This window comes from Rhinoraja longicauda, chromosome 20 (assembly GCF_053455715.1).
Source record: "Rhinoraja longicauda isolate Sanriku21f chromosome 20, sRhiLon1.1, whole genome shotgun sequence".
Lineage (NCBI taxonomy): Eukaryota > Metazoa > Chordata > Chondrichthyes > Rajiformes > Arhynchobatidae > Rhinoraja > Rhinoraja longicauda.
The window spans coordinates 33,480,137-33,499,912 of NC_135972.1; the positions used below are offsets into that span (position 1 = coordinate 33,480,137).

The following is a 19,776-nucleotide window of genomic DNA, read 5'->3' on the forward strand; positions in this document are numbered from 1 at the left end:
GCCATTTTGCTTGCTCTCCCATATTAAAATATGTTTCAATTCTTACCACGAGTGCACTTCACAAAATTAAATTAGGCCAAGTTATAAAGGGGCAGTGGGAATGGAGGTAAATGGATCACGTGCAGGCAGAGGAGATTAGTTTTATGTGGCTTCAAGTTTGGCATGGACATGGTGCTGATATCTATAGCGACAGGTCAATGTTCGATTTATCCACGAGGACAACACCACATTTCTTCTATTACACAAGATTTTGATTAATGCATAATTCGAAAATGAGATGGGTCTTTTCATTACTTACATGCTGATGACATAGGGTCCAAGGATTCTGATTCAACATATCAAAGCAAGCAGTGCAGTTACCAGTGGTGCAATTCTGTTTTCGGCATCTAAAGCAGTCTCGCTTTAATCCAGATGTTTCAACCATCCAGCTTTCGAGGAAAAGTCCTATATTTTCCACTTCTGTAACAATAGTTCCATTCGATAGCTTGAGATCGTCAGCAGGGCTGCCATTGCAGCAGCCTGTGTAAACAGATATTGATCAGTCCATAACGCGTCCAATAATTTCTTGTAGACAATGAATTAAACAGATATTGATCAGCCCATAATGGGTCCAATAATTTCTTATAGACAATGAATTAAACAGATATTGATCAGCCCATAACAGGTCCAATAATTTCTTATAGACAATGAATTAAACAGATATTGATCAGCCCATAATGGGTCCAATAATTTCTTATAGCAATGAATTGAAGATGGCATTCCCAGCTATGTACATTGTCTTAATTTATTCAAACTAATATCTTCCAATAAATGTTAAAATAATATGGTAGGAAGGAACTGCAGATGCTAGTTTAAACCGGATAGACACAAAAAAGCTGGAGTAACTCAGCGGGACGGGCAGCATATCTGGAGAGAAGGAATGGGTGAGGAAGGGTCTCAACCTGAAACATCACCCATTCCTTCTCTCCAGAGATGCTGCCTGTCCCGCTGAGTTATTCCAGCTTTTTGTGTCTATCTTCAAAATTATATGGTGTTCAGTGATGGAATTGTAAACTAATAAATAGAATTGAATGATTATTTATAACACCATTTATCAATGTGGTTTTAGTATGGCAATTCATTTATCATCCAAGTCAGAATGCCAATATTTTGTGCTTTCTAAATGTGACCAGAAAGTCGCAGGTTAGAATTTTTAATCTATGTCGGGTTAGCTGAATGTAGTCAGTGTGGCCATTGTGGATGCTTCATTTGATTTCAAACAGCTCAGCCCAGACAAACATTGAGCAAAGCTTGCTCTCCTCATCAAAGTTTAATGAATTTCACTGAACAGCATTTGCAGAAATAATAAAGACTGAAATTCACTCGTTCAGAAAATATTCTCATAATACTTATCCACAAAATGTTTGTGTGTAGGATGAGCCCTTGTATAAAATATTGTTGTCAGTATGTATTAAATCATAAATTGTTAAAGACTTCAGGAAATAATGGGAGAGATGGTGGTGATTGGGGGTGGATGAGTGGAGACAGGCAATCTCCTCCATTCGTCAATGAACATATTAGGACTCATGCATATCCCAACAAGTATAATATATATCTCCCACACACTCTTCTAAAAGCAATCAGAATCGAATTATTATTTATTCTCTCATGTAGATGACAAACTTGCATTTGTTTCTCAATCATTTTTAGTTGTACTCTGCCTCAGAACAAAAAAAAAATGATTTTAGTGCTGTGGAGTACAGTGCATCATTCTGACCCCTGCATTTAAGAGAGAAATGTACCGGCATTGAAGCCATTCCAAGAGAGATTCATTAGGCTAACTCCAAGGATCAGGGTGCTGTCTCATCATGACGCCAAAAGATGTTGGATCTTTATCCATTGGAATTTAGGTGAATGAGGTGTGATTATATTGAAACATACAAGATCCATAGAGGTAGAGTAGATATCGAGATGTTTCTAGTATTGGGAGAAAATTGAATGCGAGGATGCATTTACAAGATTAGGAAGAGGTGATTTAAAACCAAGACATGTAAAAACTTCTTCTTCTCCATTTAATTCCTTCATTTCATTTAACCCCTTTAATTCATTACGTGATGGACCTTTATTAGAATCTCATTGATTTGTTCTCAAAGCATGCGAGAGGAACGTTTTGCATGGTATATGTTCTATGTATATAAACTGCATGGATATGCGCACACACACTGTCAACTTTGAAAATTACAATCCCATTAAACTGGGGTTGACATCAGTCTCTTGATTTTCTAACCTGACCATTTCAGCACAACTTCTGACTGCAGAATTTTCCAAGGACATTGCCAGGGAGACGTAGGACATGTTCATTCCTTTGAGATGTTCTCTAGGGTATCCTTTTTCCATCTAAGATGTTCCAGCAGTTTCGCCCCAACCTTGATCAAATCTCTTTATCTCTTCCTGCAATGGCATGGCATCCCACAGGATGCCCCCCTATGCTCCCCAAACCCTCCCCATGGTTTCCCTTCAAATCAGTGAGGGCCTCTTGCATTGTACCGATTCATTGTCTTTTTATCCTCTGAAGAATATTTTGGCCTCGTATCTATGGTACACTCACCACATAAGCCTTTAGTTCCTATGGTCCTGTTGGAAGGCAAACCAAATTCCAACACAATGATGCCTGTGCTACGATACCACTGAATAGTGACATCTGCTGGAGTCTTGATCAGGTACATTGCTCCAGTATCCTGTATGTGGAAGCCTAATTTTGTGAAGGGGAGTCGAGCAGGCCGAGAGTTCACTGTTGTCTGCAAATAAAATAGATACGTCAACAACCTTTTCAAACAATGTGCAGCCGGAGTTGAATATTTATACACATTAATTAGCTAATATAAAAAATGTATTTGCAGTGTATTTATTTAAGGCACAATGCCCTCTGGTACTAGCTTTTTAGTCTATATTTACAAATGCTTACTGAAGCCAGAATATTACATTAGTAATTGTGCATAATTTTTTCAAGTAGCAAATTTGATCATAATTTTTGTGGCCCATGAGGAATCAAATCTAATGCATGTAGTATTCAAAGCCTGGCAGATACTACAGATACTCATAGGTTTGTTTGCCTTACAGCCAAGATTCAAATCTCAAAAGTGTATCAAACTTTTCCAGATCATTTGTTGTCATGCAGACCATGTCCAAGTTTTGTCTCCTCCTCTGATCACCCTCCTTCCAACTTCAACTCTGATCATCCACCTCCCATTGATCATCGGCCTCCCAATCCTCTCAATCTCCATCATCCCTATCACATCCTCCAAAGTGCCTTACCATTTTGCTCCTCAGTACCTTCTTTCCCAATCACCCCTGTACTGATCAGCTCGGGACATCATGCCACGATGATGGCCCGAGCACCTTCTTTTCCCAGTCACCCCTTTTCCAATTACTGCATTTCCCATTTACTAACCTCCCCAGTCACCATCCATCACCGTTGTCTTCTATCCTAGTTGCCCTTCCGACTAGTTGCCCTTCCGACTATCCTAGTTGCCCTTCCGACTGTTATCTGGCAGTTAGCCCTATCTTATTTAATCACTTTTCCCAGCTACAATTGAATCCAATCACCTTCTTTCTCAAAAGCTCCCAGTAATTGCCTTCTTTCTCATCCACCAATTTTCCAGTGTCCTGGTTGCATCCCACCCTACTGGTCATGTTTTTCCTAGTCATGACTGATTACAATCTTTCCTCTTTGCTCCTTTTTAATCATCTTTTCTTTATTGATTTAACCATTATCTTCTTTCCCACCTGCAGTTCCTGTGGAACGTTCCTCGCCAAGTTCCACATCCCACCTATTCATGATCACCCTTTTCCAAGTTGTTTCCTCAGAATGGTTTACAGCATAGAAGGAGGCCATTCAACCCATCACAATCATACCAGCTCTAAGCTAGAGCAACCTATTCCATGCCATCTGCCTCCACAACTACCTTTGGCAGAGCAGTTCACATCCTACCTTCCTGATGTGTGAGAAAAAAAAAATCCTCATGTCATCTTTGGTTCTTTTGCCAATCCCCTTCATTCTATGTCTCTTCGTTTTTGACTTTCCCACCAATGGGAACAATTTACCTCTATCTACCCTTCATGATTTCAAACACTTCTATCCGATTTACTGACGGTTTCACAGCTCCAAGGGGTATCATTGCAGTTTCTCCAGTCTGTCCACATAACAAAAGTTCTCCATGCCTGGAATAATTTCAGTAATTCTCTTCTACACTCGACAAACCCTTCACACCTTTCCTAAAGTGTGGTACAACAAAGTGCCACAATACTCAAGGAGCAACCAAGCCAACATTTTATAGACACTCACCATGAGTTCCACCAACCTCCCTCCTTCCCAGCCACCCTTCTCCAGAACATCAAAGCTCACAATGGATGGAAAGCAAGCAGTCGAATCTGCTCAATGAGTTCACCAGTTCAGGATTAGGAATTCCCTCTACCCAATATTGGAAGACAAATATTTTAGCCCAACTTTTGAAGGAAAGGGAAAACACAAGTGCTTCACCAATGTAGTTTTGTTTTATCAAGTACATCACATTTCTAGATTGCTTAACACAATAAATTAATGTGCCTGAGATGGGAAAGTAATATCATACAATAAATAACACGAAAATCATGAAATAATCCAATATATCACTAGAATGGCAAAAAAAAAGACAATTTATTACTTATGGATGATTGATGTCTGGATAATACTTTACATTCGTTTTGCATTGGTAACATATTAGTAACAGCAGGAGTGAATTTAGAAAATTAATGTAAAAGAGGTTAGCTATCATATTTAAATTATGAGTCTTGCACTTACCAATCTTTCAAGTCGATCAATGAGAACTCTGTGCTTACGTGAAGTTATGTTCAACTTTTTAAAGCATAATCCAGAGTTTCCCCCAGGCACCTTATAGGCAAACGAAATGTGCAAAATTACAAAACAAATATCCTGCATTGATAATAATTTGAAATGAGCAGCATCAAAATTTAATAAAAATAATTGTCATTTACTTACAGGACGCCTTATAGAATTTGCACTCTGGAATTAATAAAAGTATTTTTGAGAAACATTTCAGCCAATACGTTCCAACAATCAGTGAGTAATTTTCATTAGATGATAAAAATACTATGGCTTAGAAATTAATTTAACACAAACGTATTAATAATGAACAGCAGTAGGTCATACGGCATCTTAAGCCTGCTCTAACATTGAATAGGATCATGGCTGATCTGATCTGGGACTTGACTGGCTAAGTTTTCCCAGTATTTTCTGTTTTTGGTAACCCATAATTCTCCTATTGATAGAAACGTAACCTGTTTCAGCCTTCCATAAACTCCACAGCTCTCTGGGGGAGAAAACTGCAAAGATTCATGACCTTCAGTTAAAAGAAATTCTTCCTGCGCATCACCTGTAATGAATGACTCCTTATTATGAAACACGGGCCTCTAATTCTAGATTTCCCCAAAAGGTGAAAACATCCTCTCGGCATCCACTCTCTCTATCCCCCTATGATCCTTCAGTAAGGCATCTCTTCTCCTTGCAAACTATAGGTCTTGCCTATAGGTCTTTCTACACCCAAATGAGTAAGAGACCAACCTGAACAATGTTTATTCATAATACAATGCCTTTGTTTCAGGACTCTTTGTGACCAATCCATCGCCAATCCCTCCTACTGGAGCCCAAGCTGTTTTGCCCAGGTGTGGTCTTGGTTGCAGCAAGACTTGCCTGAAGGGTTTTACACTCCATCTCCTTGCCATAAAGGTAGTTTTTGCATTTTCATGATTTATTTTGTCTACATACTTATTTCCCATGCTCCATTTCCAAGGACCGTTAAATTCCCTGTACAGCATCATTCTGGAATCTCTTTCCATTTAAACGCTGTTCAAAGGTTTCAAAGGTCAAAGGTCTTTTATTGTCACATGTACCAATTAAGGTACAGTGATATACGAAATACCATACAGCCATACGAAAAAAAGCAAGAAGACACACAACTACACACAAGTTAACATAAACATCCACCACAGCAGATTCCCCACATTCCTCACTGTGATGGAAGGCAAAAAAAGTCCAGTTTTCATCCTCTTTATTCTCCCGCAGTCGGGGCAGTCGAACCATCCATCCATTGAAGCTCCCATAGCCAGCAGTCGAAGCTCCCGTGTCGGGGTGGTCGAAGCTCCCGAATCGGGCCAATTGAAACTCCTGTGGCTTGGAGTTATCATATCATCATCATATATCTACAGCCGGAAACAGGCCTTTTCGGCCCTCCAAGTCCGTGCCGCCCAGTGATCCCCATACATTAACACTATCCTACACCCACTAGGGACAATTTTTTTACATTTACCCAGCCAATTAACCTACATACTTGTAAGTCTTTGGAGTTTGGGAGGAAACCGAAGATCTCGGAGAAAACCCACGCAGGTCACGGGGAGAACGTACAAACTCCTTACAGTGCAGCACCCGTCGTCAGGATCGAACCTGAGTCTCCGGCGCTGCATTCGCTGTAAAGCAGCAACTCTACCGCTGCGCTACCGTGCCGCTGAGTTCCCGAAATCAGTCTCCAACCAGAGACCGTGAGCTCCGCGATGTTAATGTCCGCAGGCACCCACGGCTGGAGCTCCGAGGTCGATCCCTGGCAGAGGGATCGTGAGCTCCACGATGGTAAGTCTGCAGGAACCTGCGGCTGGAGTTCCCAAAGTCGGTCTCCAGCAAAGGCCGCTAACTCCTCGATGTTAGGCCACTGTGAGGATGGTGACATGATACGGAAGAAAATCGCATCTCTGTCGGGGTAAGAGATTAGAAAAAGTTTCCCCCAACCCCCACATGAACAAAACACTAGAAACATACATTCAACACATACTATTAAAACACAAAGAAGGAAAGGACAGGCAGACTGTTGGCGAGGCAGCCATTACTGGCGCCACCCAGTGGTACCTCAGGTTCTGATGTTCTATCTAAAAGATCTTTTCTATCTTCTTGTCACATTATACTATCAGCCAAATTTCTGCCCACTCACTTAACAGTTATAAAGATGCACAAAATACCAATAATGATGAATAGCATATTATTTTGTAAAGGCTGATGGCAGTTTAATGCCCTGCAACCTCAAGAGATGTAACACCTGTCCCTAACCTCCTCTCTCACATCCATCCAGGGATACCAACAGTGCCACCAGGTGAGACAGAGGTTCACATGCATTTTCTCTAACCTCATCTACTGCATTGGGTGCTCCCAATGTGGCAAGACCAAGCGTAGACAAGGCAACTGTTTCATGGAACACTTGTGCTCGATCCACCAAGGCCTGCTGGATTTCCCGGTTGCTAACCATTTTAACTCCTCTTCCCATTTCCACACCAACCTTTCGATCCTGGGCCTCCTCCACTGCCAGAGTGAGGCCGCTTGCAAACCAGAGGCACAGCAGCTCACCTTCCGCTTGGGTAGCTTACAACTATAAGGTATGAATATTGAATTATCCGATTTTAGGTAACTAACCAACAACAACAACCCTTTTGCCTTCCCCCATCCTCTTCCACCTGTACCTTTCTTCTGGCTTCACATTTCACTCCTCTTCTCTCCTAATCTTACAGCCTTTTGTCTTCTTTCCATCTCTGGCCTTTATCCACCCATCAGCAAATCAACCCAACCACCCCCCCCCCCTTCCCCGCTCACCTGTTTGCACCTATCACTTGCCAGGCCTGGTCTCATCCCCACCCCTCTTCTAGCTTTCTCCCTACTACTACAATCAGTCAGAAGAAGGGTCCCAACCCAAAATGTCACTTATCGATGTTTTCCCCCAGAGATGGTGCCTGACCAGTTGAGTTAATCCAGCACTTTGTGCCTTTTTTTGTTGTAAATCAGCATCTGCAGTTCCTTGTGTCTATAATTTAATGCACATTTTTAATAAAAGTTCTACCTTCAATGTTACATTCTAGTCTTAGAAAAGCAGTTCATTACCTCCCGGGTTGAACACTGTTCAATATGAGCAACAATAGTCTCTTCTGGTAACAGGGTCAATACATAGGCCGCAGCATCATAAACTCCTACGTCATTGCCATCAAATGTAATGACGTGTAGGTCAGAGAACATTGAGCAGCGACCTGACAAACCAAGTTTAAAAAATAATTATTTGAATTAAAAGAATTATAACATATAATTCTAATATTTTATGTACATTGGGCTTTTCTATATTTAATGAGGGAACTGTGGTTCACACAGTTTCCAGGCTAGATTTTTTTTTTAAAGGTTTATTACATCTCCAACGACACTTGTTTTTTGCTGTAGTTTCCCAAAATGGCATTTCCCATGCACACCTAAACCTAAATTATACTGGCATAGGATGATATAAGTATTTTACCACCTTCTTCTTATGTGACCAATAGTCATCCCAAATAGATCTCTAGCTGTAATGGTTTATCGGAAAATAGCTGAAAGTGTGATCAAAGATTGCAGGGATTGCACTTCTCTCTTTAAAAATAAGCATTCACCTTAGACTTCCAGAAGGTCTTGATGTTGTTAACCAGTTCCAAAACCTTTTATTTTACTTATTTGGTCACAAGATATGGACACAGTCAACGTTTACTGCCCATCCGCTTTTGACTTCTAACTAACTATGCTAGTTAGTTAGAAATCAACACACAGGTGAACCTTGACTGATGTGGTAAAGACTGCAGATTTTGTCCCCAAAGGACATTGGAGAACATGATGAGTTTTGCAATAACTGTTACTGAAACTTACATTTTTTTTTAAATTACAAATTGAATTAAATACTTTACATTTGCCAACAGCCATAGTGGGATTCAAACCTGTATCTCTAGATCAAGAACACAGACGGCTTGTTCAGTAACTTAAGCAATGCACTGCCTTCGCCTTACAGTTGTGCTACTGATTTCTGATCTCATCGCCAGAACAAATCTAGCTGAGTGGGAAATGAATCTGGGTTGTACCCACAACATAGAAGTGAAGTTCAGGACTGGAGTTCTGAGGATGTCTATTACCCACTGAAAGGCAAGTGTAACAAAAGCAAAAAACTGCTGGAAATACTCAGCAGGTCAGACTGCTTCAGTGGGAAGTGAAAGAGTTAACATTTCAGGTGGAAAACTTTCCTCAGATCCTCTGAAATATTAACTCTGTTTCACTTCCCACAGATGCACTCCGATCTGCTGAGAATCTCCAGCATTTTTTGCTTTGATTTCAGATTTCCAGCACCTGTGGTTTTTCAGGTTTTCAATTTCAGGAACAAATGGACTTGTTCTATGTTATATTAGTGCATTTTCTCTTTGGCGTTTTGTTATGTATGGTTTTCCATAGGAATATTGCCTAATGTGGCACAGCACAAATCTGAAACCAATACTCACATGGACATTCCCATTGTGGACAGCACCTGTCACTGTTGATCTGGACTGGCATTCCCAGAAAACCACAACTTGGCTGTGTCACATTAAAAGGGCACTGGAAGACATAATACAGAATTGAAAAGAATATACGAAGATAAATATAATACATTCACTAAGCAACATGAAGTAATGCTTGGTAAGAAGATGTCTGAGTAGTGACAAATCTGTTGCGATGTTTTGTTTCAAATACAAATCATCATTTGACAAATATTCATGGCACTTGGTTCAAAAGATGGCTGCCATAAGGACTCATCAGAGTTCAAATCATACAAAGCATAGAATCCCAAGCTTTGTCCCCATTACTAAACAGGTGTTAAGATTCACTTACAGCATCGGAAAAGCTTTGGATGTTTAGTATGCACTATTCATCCAGATTGTGCAATAGAATTATAGACTGAAGCTTGGATAAATGTCAGGCACACATGCTCTAAGAGCTGACATAGGCTTGATGTTGACTGGCCTCCTTCAAAGTTGTGAGCAAAGCTGTGAAAAATGCTATTAAATATGAACATTCAGATGGCAAAGTCTACCATCATGTTTAATTTTCAGGTCAATATATTTTTGAGATATATCGGGATGAGAGATTTGGAGACATTTTGCAGTTCTGGTCACCACAACACAGGGAGGTTGTAACGGCACAAGGGAGGGTGCAGAGGAATTTAAAGAGAAGACTGCATTAAACACTCCCCCATACCAAAGATATATAAAACAAAAGAATATAGATCTAGAGTAAGGTATAAGGGATCTGAGAGATTTAGAGGGGATCTGAGAGAGAGATGAGTGCATGGAATAACTGCAGAGAGAATTGTGGAAACAAGGTTACAAGCAGCATGCAAGAATCCAGAGGAGTACATGAATTGCCTAGCCAAGGAATGATATGAACCATGCGGGAAATAGGATTAATTCAGATGGGTACCCGCTAGTAGGTGCAGATGTGGTGGGCCAAATGGCCTGTAGTCAAGTTGGATAAGTCCATAAGTGTACGATAGATAAATTACTATTTTTCTTCTGAAGGAAATGTCTGTAAACTATAACACATTATAATTTGAGCATATATAGAACATTACATGGATATTCACATTTCCACCAAGAACTTAAAGAATGCTAGCGTTTTATTTTTAATTTTTCATTACGCTGTTTTCATTCAAGGAGGAAAAGAAAGGTGAATGTGCTCCTACTGTGCATAGTGCTGGAGTCACCAACAGGGCCACGGTTTGAGATTCAGAGATTCCAAATGGAATTTCAGTCTCTGGCTGAGGACTGGTTGCAGAAAGAGGTGTTGTCCGAGTTAAAGGAGAAGTCGGTGATGCTGCGGGCAGTTCCGATGTGGCTTTCTCCTCAACGCTCATCGATGAAGCTGAAACTGAGGGAGTTGGAGTTGTCACAAGGGTGGCAGGCACTTCCGGAGTGAGGGTAGATGTCCTGCTCGTGGTAACAGGTGCTGCAGACTGGCTGGTTACCTCCTCTGTTGTGATTACTGCCTCCGCCACTGTTACCTGTTGACTCGTTGCAGTTGCTGTGCTTTCAGTGGTTGTGCTATACAGAGGTTTTATTACTTCTGGCTGAACAGTGGTATTTGCACCATGTGTTGGGTAAATAATCACTTCAGAAATGTTGCTAGCTAATGTGGTTGAGTAGCCCACACTGGTGGAAGGAGGCATCTTTTCAGTAGTGTGTATAGAAGTTCCAGGTAGGCCTGGAGCCTCAGTTGTTACATCTGTTGCACTGGTACTCCCGACAGAAGTTTGAGTGGTCTCCGTAGAACTTATAGCAGGTTCCGTAGATGTAAAAGATGTTGTGTGAACTGGTGTAGGGGAAGTTAACGAGGGTTGAGAGGTAACTGTTGTCATCGTTGAAAGAGCTGTTGTTGGACCAGTAATGGTAGTCATTAACTGTCTTACAGATGAAGTCATTGGTGTGGTGGAAGATCTGTATGTTGCTTCTGTTGTTGGAGATGTTGTTGGTGTTAGATAAGGTAAATCAGTGGTGGTTACATTAATACCTGTTAGAAAAAAAAAATTATTGTATCATTTATTGTTACTAATATCACATTCAAATCCATACTCTTTATTACTTTCATTTTGAGTTGCCATTATTTCCCTATTTTCATTCTGAGGAAAGGATTCTACATTCTTGTAGTTCTATTCCATTTGTGTATTATGAATCTAGTGACACATTCTTTTTGGATAAACTAAGGAAATGTACACCTTTAGACATGAACCATTTTTAATTTACGATAGACGTTAACTTAATTCCAAAAGGTATTGTAAATTAAAAGATCTGTATAACTTTAATTTGTTTTGGTCTTGCTTCATTATGGTTGATATTACTTTGACAATATCATGTCAATGACCTGAATCACAAATATTAAATGAACTAATGGAAATCAGGAAGACTTGCATTTACAGAGCACAATCACATTCCATTCAGACATCCCAAATCAGATAGAGCCATAAAGTCATAGAGTGATACAGCTTGGAAACAGGCCCTTCAGCCCAACTTGCCCATACCAACCAACATGTCCCAGCTACTCTTGCCCCATCTGCCCGCGTTTGGTCTATATCCCTCCAAAGCTGTCCTATCCATGTCTACCGGTTTCTTAAATGATGGGATAGTCCCTGCCTCAACTATCTCCTCTGGCAGCTTGTTCCATACACCCACTACCCTTTGTGTGAAAAGGTTACCCCTCAGATTCCTATTCAATTTTTTTCCCTACCTTAAACCTATGTCCTCTGGTCCTCGAGTCCCCTACTCTGGACAAGAGATTCTGTGCATCCACCCGATCTATTCCTCTCATGATTTTATACGTGATACAACTTGAATCTACAAACTTCTAACTCAGAGGCAAGAATGCTACCAACCAAGCCATAACAATAGAAAAATAACAGTTTCTTGGTCTGGTCTCACTTCTAAGTGAATTGGCATTGAGAAGGTGAAGTAGTCTGTGCAAATAGGGGAGACAATTCAAAGCATTAACACTAAACTCTCATATAAACGGCCGAGAAATAATCAATACTTATTAGTTTTCTATTGTGAGTTTCATCCTTCATCTTAATGAGTAATAGCCAAAAAAATTAAAATTTGCAATTCAATAAACTGAAACACTCACAATCCTCCGGATGTACGCATCTGAGTGTGACTTCATCAAATAGCATGTCCTTTGGGCAATGTGCCATACATCCCTCTACCCTGCGTGATAAAAATATAAAAGTTTATTTCTTCTCCGGAATAAGATCACAAGAAAATAGAAGCAGAATAGCCTACTCAGCTCTACAGCTTGTGCTGCTATTGAGTATGATCATGGCTGATCTGCCCTAGGTTTCACCCCCCCCCCCCCACTTCTCCACCAATTCTCAATACCCTTCAATTCCTCAATCTCTCAAAAATTGATCTATCTTCTCTTCAAATACCTCGAATGATTGAGCCTCAAGATCCCTTCAGGATGGAGAATTCCAGAGATTCACCATCCTCTGTGAAAATTCCCATGCATTTCATCTCTTATTGACCATTCCCTTATTCTGAAACGATGTCCCCTACTTTTGGAACTATCTCAACGTTTACATCGTCAGGTCCCTTTAGAATATTATATGTTTCAAATTATCCCATCTCATTCATCCAAATGTTGGTCAATTGGTCCATTATATCTACAGCCAATTCCTTTAATATCCTTGAATTTGAGTGAGTGGACAAGATCCATGTACTTTTTCTGCTTTTCTCTTTGATCTCTACAGACCAGACACAAATCGCAGGTGAGTGAGAAAGCAGGTAGTTAATCCACTGGTTTGCTTCAATCATTTGCCATCTCCTGTAAGGGCAAAGGTCTCAGGGACATTTTTCTCTTCCACGTTTCCTTCAGAGGTATTTTTGCCTCTGCTTTTCATTACAATTGCTAGAAGAAGAGGAACAGAAGAGAAGGCAACTGCTAGAAGAAGAAGATTGGAGAAAGGAGAGCGATCGATTGAAAAGACAGAAAGAATGATTGGAACTGTAGTCTAAAATGGCAGCAGCCAAGACAAAACTCAGTGTACTTAGCGCTCCAAGATCAAGAAGCAGCTTGATAGCATCTGATAGGATGAGTTCTTATCCAGGACGAGGAGTTGCTCAAAGCCAGTTGCCAGTTGGACGGGAACCATCTGCGACTGAACCCTGGCATGAATGGGAGCCACAGGTTGTTAGACCGAAGCAAACAACCTGGAGACCATTCGTTAAAGCTAATGGTACGGCACACTTTAACCCACATCCTCTTCAAGGGTAGACGGCAGGGTTTCATGAACCGAGGAATGAGCAGGGACGTGCTCGCACTAAAGCCCCGGAACGTCATGATGGAGACCGACGTAATATATGTGAGCTATTACGGAAGCAAAATCAAATGACCGAACTTCTGGCTAAACAAAATCTTTCTTCTACCCTACCGGCAAGAGACATTCCCGTGTATGATGGTGATCCCTTGCAATATCAACCTTTTATCAAGGCATTTGAGAGAGGAGTAGAAAGGAAGACTGACGATGAAAGTGATCGTTATCATTTTCTGGAACAATATACTAGAGGACTAGCCAGAGAATTAGTTTGTAGCTGTCAACATTTGCATCCCAACCAGAGCTATAAAGAGGCAAGAAGATTGCTTAAAGAGCATTTTGGTCATGAGCAGAAGATTGCCGCTGCCTATATATCCAGACCATTGGCCTGGCCAACCATCAAGCCAGGTGAGATAAAGGCTTTACAAGCATTCTCATTATTCCTTAAAGGTTGTTGCAATGCAATGCAGCATCTTAAATATATGGATGAAATGAACGTTCACTCCAATATGATGACCATTCTTCGAAAGCTGCCTTACAAGCTCAGAGAAAGGTGGAGAGATCGGTCATATGAAATCCAAAGAAACGGGAAACGTTTGCCTGCGTATCCCGACTTGGATAACTTCATGAAGGTACAAGTGGAGATACTGACAGATCCACTTTATGGGAATATTGATGAGGCCAAAACACCAGCAGCTGCTAAAGGCCCTACCTCCGGTAAGTCAGGAGAGAAGCCAAGGACGACCAAAAGCAGTTTTGCTTTGGCTGCCGAACCCATGGAAAGAACAGGCCCAAAGGAACCTGACAATTAAAGGAGAGAAAGCGGACTCACCAACCGGCAAGCAGCAAGATCCTTGTCTGTTCTGCAACATGAGGGGTCACACACTGGAGAAGTGTCGGCAGATCAAAAAGAAGGAACTAAAGGAGAGAAGAGAATTTATAAAGGAGAATAGAATTTGTTTTGGATGCCTGAAAGAAGGTCATATGAGCAGAAATTGCAAGAATCGTTTGACTTGTGCTGTATGTGAAGGAGAGCATCCGGAGATACTTCATTTTGAACAGAAGGACAAAGAAAGGAAACCTGAGCAACCAGCCAAGGAAAAGGCGAGCCAGAGTGACGCCACTCCTCTTTCTCCGATGTGTGGACATATCGGGGCTGGTGAAGAAACTTGCATCTTCTCGATCATACCAGTGTAAGTGAAGAGCTACAATGGCAGCACTGTGTTGCAAACGTACGCTTTCTTGGATGATGGAAGTTCAGTTACTTTCTGCACCGAAGTCCTGGTAAGAAGGCCAAAGATCTCAGGACAAAAGGAAAGGTTTACCCTGCATACCATGAATCAAAAGAAGTCTATAACCAGTTGTGCTATTTCAGGTTTGGAAATATCTGGTCTGGACAGCAATGATTTTGTTCAACTACCAGACGTGCTTACCAGTAAGACCATTCCTGTCTCACGGTCAAACATTCCTAGACAGGAAGACCTGGAGCAATGGCCTTATTTGAAGAATATCAAGATAACTGAAATAGACTGGTATTGACTTACTCATCGGAGCTAATGCTTCCAAGGTATTGGAACCTTGGGAAGTGGTCCACAGCAAAGAGGATGGACCATTCGCCATGAAAACCTTGTTGGGATGGGATGGGTTGTTTGTGATCCACTGAGAGAGGACCATGACAACACGTTGGAAAAGGCTTTCCTCCAGTGGTTATTAATCGAATATCCATCGTTAATCTGGAGGAACTTCTGGTCAAACAATACAACCATGACTTCAATGAAGAATCCAGCAAGGACAAGGAAGAAATGTCGAGGGAAGAGGTGAAGTTCATGGATATTATGAATCGTTCGGCAAGGATAACAGATGAACATTATTGTCTGGACTGTGCGGCAGTCTTTAAGGGGACATCACTTAACTGCCAGCTGCTACAAGGTCCAAACCTAACTAACTCACTCATTGGAGTTCTCATCAGATTCAGGCAAGAGCCGGTTACTTTGATGGCGGATATTAAAGCAATGTTTCATCAGGTCAAGGTATCGAAAAAGCATGTTGACTATCTGCGATTTCTATGGTGGCCCGACGGTGATGTGCAGCAAGATATTGTGGAATACCGGATGAAGGTACATCTTTTCGGAGCCGTGTCATCACCAAGTTGTGCAAACTTTGCATTGAGAAAGACTGCTGAGGACAACGGAGCACACTTTTCGGAAGAGGTGGTAGACATGGTGAAGAACAACTTCTATGTGGATGACTGTTTGAAGTCCATGCCTTCGGAACTAGAAGCAGTCCGGATGGTAAAAGACCTGACTGACATCTGCCAAATGCGTGGACGTACGCTATCGAAGTGGATCACTAATAGCTGTGCTGTACTAGCATCCATTCCTCAAGCAAGTAGAGCTAAGGAGATCAAGGCGTTGGACCTGAATCAGGACAATCTGCCGATGGAGAGAGCACTAGGATTGTACTGGTGCGTGGAAACCCAAGGGTTCAAGATCAAAATTGCTGTACAGGAACGACCATGCAACAAACGTGGCATCCTGTCAGTAGTTGGCTCTATTTACGATCCTCTGGGATTTCTGGCACCATTTACTCTGCCTGCTAAGTTGATTATGCAGGAACTCTGCAAGGAGAAGCTTGGTTGGGATGACGATATACCCCAAACTTTCCATCAGAAGTGGACAGGATGGCTGATGGATCTTGACAAGATTGCGGAGTTTGAGGTGGACCGGTCGGTGCATGAAGCCTACCGACTTTGGTCAAATCAGAAATGTACAGCTACACCACTTCTCAGACGCAAGTGAAAGTGGTTACGACACTGTTTCATATCTGAGACTGGAAAGCCACAGTAAGAAAGTGCATGTTGCATTTGTAATGGGTAAGGCCAGAGTGGCACCATTAAAACAGATGACGATTCCCAGAATGGAACTAGCACCTGCAGTCTTAGCTGTTAAAGTTAATGTAATGCTGCGAAAAGAATTACAGCTTCAGCTAGACAAATCCGCTTTCTGGACTGATAGCACAACAGTGCTTAAATACATCAACAACGAAAGCAAATGCTTTCAAATGTTTGCTGCTAACAGAATCGCTTTTGTGAGGGATGTTACTGACGTATCGCGATGGAGATATGTTCGTACAAAGGAGAGTCCCGCAGATGAAGCCGGAGGACTAACGGCAGACCGCTTCTTAAACTGGAAAAGAAGAAGGCTGAAAACTCCTGGCTGATGGGCAAAATATTGGAGACCATACCGGACGCATGCGTGCACGGGCGTACCGTTCAGCTGCAGACTAAGAACAATATCTTGGAAAGACCGATAACTAAGATATGTCTGCTACTGGAAGCTGATACTTGAATTAACATGGACTGATGCAGGAGGAGGAGAAAGGTGGGATGAGGGGAACAGGGTAGAAGAGTGGCTGGGAAGAGGACAAGTGCTCATATAAGCTGGTGAGTTTGATGCAGAAGATGATGAATGTGAGAGGGGCCAGGAGGAACAAAGGAAACAAACAAAATGGTGGATCGGGATTTCTCTCAACAGTGGAAATGGGACAAGTTTGATTTAGGGAATGTCTCTGTAGCATAATAATGAGATTGAGGATTTGATAGTTTTGTAGATCAACATCAAGAATAATAATTATAGATAGATTATATACATCAGTAGCATCAGTAGGTGGCAGCATGTAGGTTATTCTTTCAATCAGTTGTTGAAATCTGTATTTTTATTGATAAATATGTTAATAAGATATTGATAAATATGTTAAATATTTCATGTTACATACAATAAAGCAAAGGCAGAAATATAGTAAATGCTGAGATCTCCAGATTATAAAATGCATGCACTTACGGTGATAAAAACGTGCAGGCCATTGCTTGGGGGTCGCTACATGTTTTAATGCAAGGATGGGTGCAGGCTTCATATCGAAATTCACACATTGTTCTGTACGGTATAACCAGGCTGCTTTCTGAAAGAAAACCCTCTGTATTAATATTGGCCCCTTTCTGGGTATTTAGAATCTCTAAGATATAACAATAGACAATAGACAATTGACAATAGGTGCAGGAGGAGGCCATTCGGCTCTTCGAGCCAGCACTGCCATTCAATGTGATCATGGCTGATCATTCTCAATCAGTACCCCATTCCTGCCTTCTCCCCATACCCCCTGACTCCGCTATCATTAATAACAAAATAATCAATTCATTATTTTACAAAGTAAATCAAATTCCTGTGCCCCTGGGTGAAAAATCTCATTTCATCACACGTTGTTTTGCTAGCTGCAACTTCCCAATGACGTCACTGGAAAGCATCACTTTGAATTCCCCAGGAACTGAGACAGGAATATGTCAAAAGTGAGGTAACCTGCAGATGAAGTGGGGAAAAAAAATCCATACGCTACTGTCAGTCTGTGCGGAAACCTAGCCTGGCTGAATTGGAGAGGAATGTATTAAGTTATGAAATTTGTTAAATTTCTCACAACTCCTGTCTCGAAACAACCACCAGCCTGAGATCCAGACACCAATAGCCAGGTCAATGTTTAGTTTAGTTTAGTGTAGAGATACAGCACGGAAACGGGCTCTTCGGCCCACCGAACCCACACCGACCAGCAATCTCCGTACATTAACACTTTCCTATACACACTAGGGCAATTTTACATGTTATACCAAGCCAATCCACCTACAAGCATGTACGTCTTTGGAGTGTGGGAGAAAACAGAAGATCTCGGGGAAAACCCACCTGGTCACGAGGATAACGTACAAACTCCCAACACCTGTAGTCAGGATCGAACCCGGGTCTCTGGCGCTGTAAGGCAGCACCTCAACCGCTTACCCAATGGTGGGTAAAAGTGGGGTCAACAAAAGTAACAAAGTAAAAAATGGGGTAAGAGTTTCAACAATCAATGATTTAGCTTTTATGTGTTTAGGAAGGAACTGCAGATGCTGGTTTACACTGAAGATAGATACAAAATGCTGGAGGAACTCAGCGTGACGGGCAGCATCTCTGGGGTGAAGGAATGGGTAATGCTTCGGGTCGAGACCCTTCGTCAGACTGGGAGGGGAAATGTTGGACTCAGGTTGCCAGGAACTGCTGAGTTTAATGAGTTTCTGAGCAATTATCACATTATAAAAGATGATTATCCTTGTTGGAACTGCAGCGGCAGGTCACGGTGGTTCGAAACCCATACCAGAGCGAGCACACTCAATCGAGACTAGAACCTCAATAAAGGATTATTGTATTAGGAGAAGCATTGAGAATTTTGGATGAGGGAAGTAAATATGCAGGCAGTGGTGTACCCATGTACCCGCTGAGCCTGTCCTCCTTCGTAGTAACGTTAATGGGTTAGGGAAATGCAGACAAAGCAGCTAAGGTGGGTGACCACAGCACATTTTGCGGATGATGCACATTGCAGCTACTAAGAGGGCTCTCGTGGTGTAGGAAGTGAATAGCTAGTGTACTGGATAGGGTGCCATTCAAATGGGCTTGATGGTCTCAACCTTCTTCAGAGTTGATGGAGTTGTGCTCGTATAAACAGAGAAACATAGAAAATAGGTGCAGTCGGCCAGTCGGCTGATCATTCAAAATCAGTACCCCGTTCCTGCTTTTCCCCCCATATCCCTCATTCCGTTAGCCCGAAAACCTAAATCTAACTCTCTCTTGAAAACATCCAATGAATTGGCCTCCAAACTCATCCAGACAAGTGCAAAGTACTCCATCACACTCTTGCCATGTGCTTTGTAAGTGGCGGAAAGGCTTTGGAGAGTCAGAGGTAATAATCACTCACCGTAGGTCATCCAGCCTTTAACTTGCTCATGTAGTCATTGTTTTTCACGTAGTCTAAATCTATCTTTAGTGCACTGAATGCCACAGGAGATCCTTTTCCCCTATGGCTATCAAACTGTACAACTACTCCCCTTCTGTCTGTTGTGGGGTAGACTGACTCCCCTTCCAACCCCCCCATCCCCACCCCCTCCAATCCCACACCCCCGCCTCAATCTTTGCACATCCCCAATTCTGGACTTTCCTCTCGGCATTATAATTTCATGTTTCACGTATCTTTTTGTGTTTTATAACTGTTGGCAGACCAATTTAGCTCCTGG

The 19,776-nt window shown here is 41.7% G+C and overlaps 1 protein-coding gene across 1 annotated transcript in view; it reads right to left on the reverse strand.

Annotated features, from left to right (window-relative positions):
- The window catches only part of otogl (otogelin-like), a 131,495-nt gene that overhangs the window by 20,254 nt on the left and 91,465 nt on the right, over window positions 1-19,776 (reverse strand). Inside the window, exons 34-42 of the mRNA XM_078416640.1 lie at window positions 17,528-17,645; window positions 12,503-12,582; window positions 10,572-11,395; window positions 9,355-9,448; window positions 7,955-8,097; window positions 5,018-5,041; window positions 4,820-4,909; window positions 2,588-2,777; window positions 299-519 (exon numbers count right to left, since the gene is read on the reverse strand). Coding sequence (XP_078272766.1) covers window positions 299-519; window positions 2,588-2,777; window positions 4,820-4,909; window positions 5,018-5,041; window positions 7,955-8,097; window positions 9,355-9,448; window positions 10,572-11,395; window positions 12,503-12,582; window positions 17,528-17,645 — 1,784 coding nt within the window. The remainder of the gene's footprint in view (window positions 1-298; window positions 520-2,587; window positions 2,778-4,819; window positions 4,910-5,017; window positions 5,042-7,954; window positions 8,098-9,354; window positions 9,449-10,571; window positions 11,396-12,502; window positions 12,583-17,527; window positions 17,646-19,776) is intronic.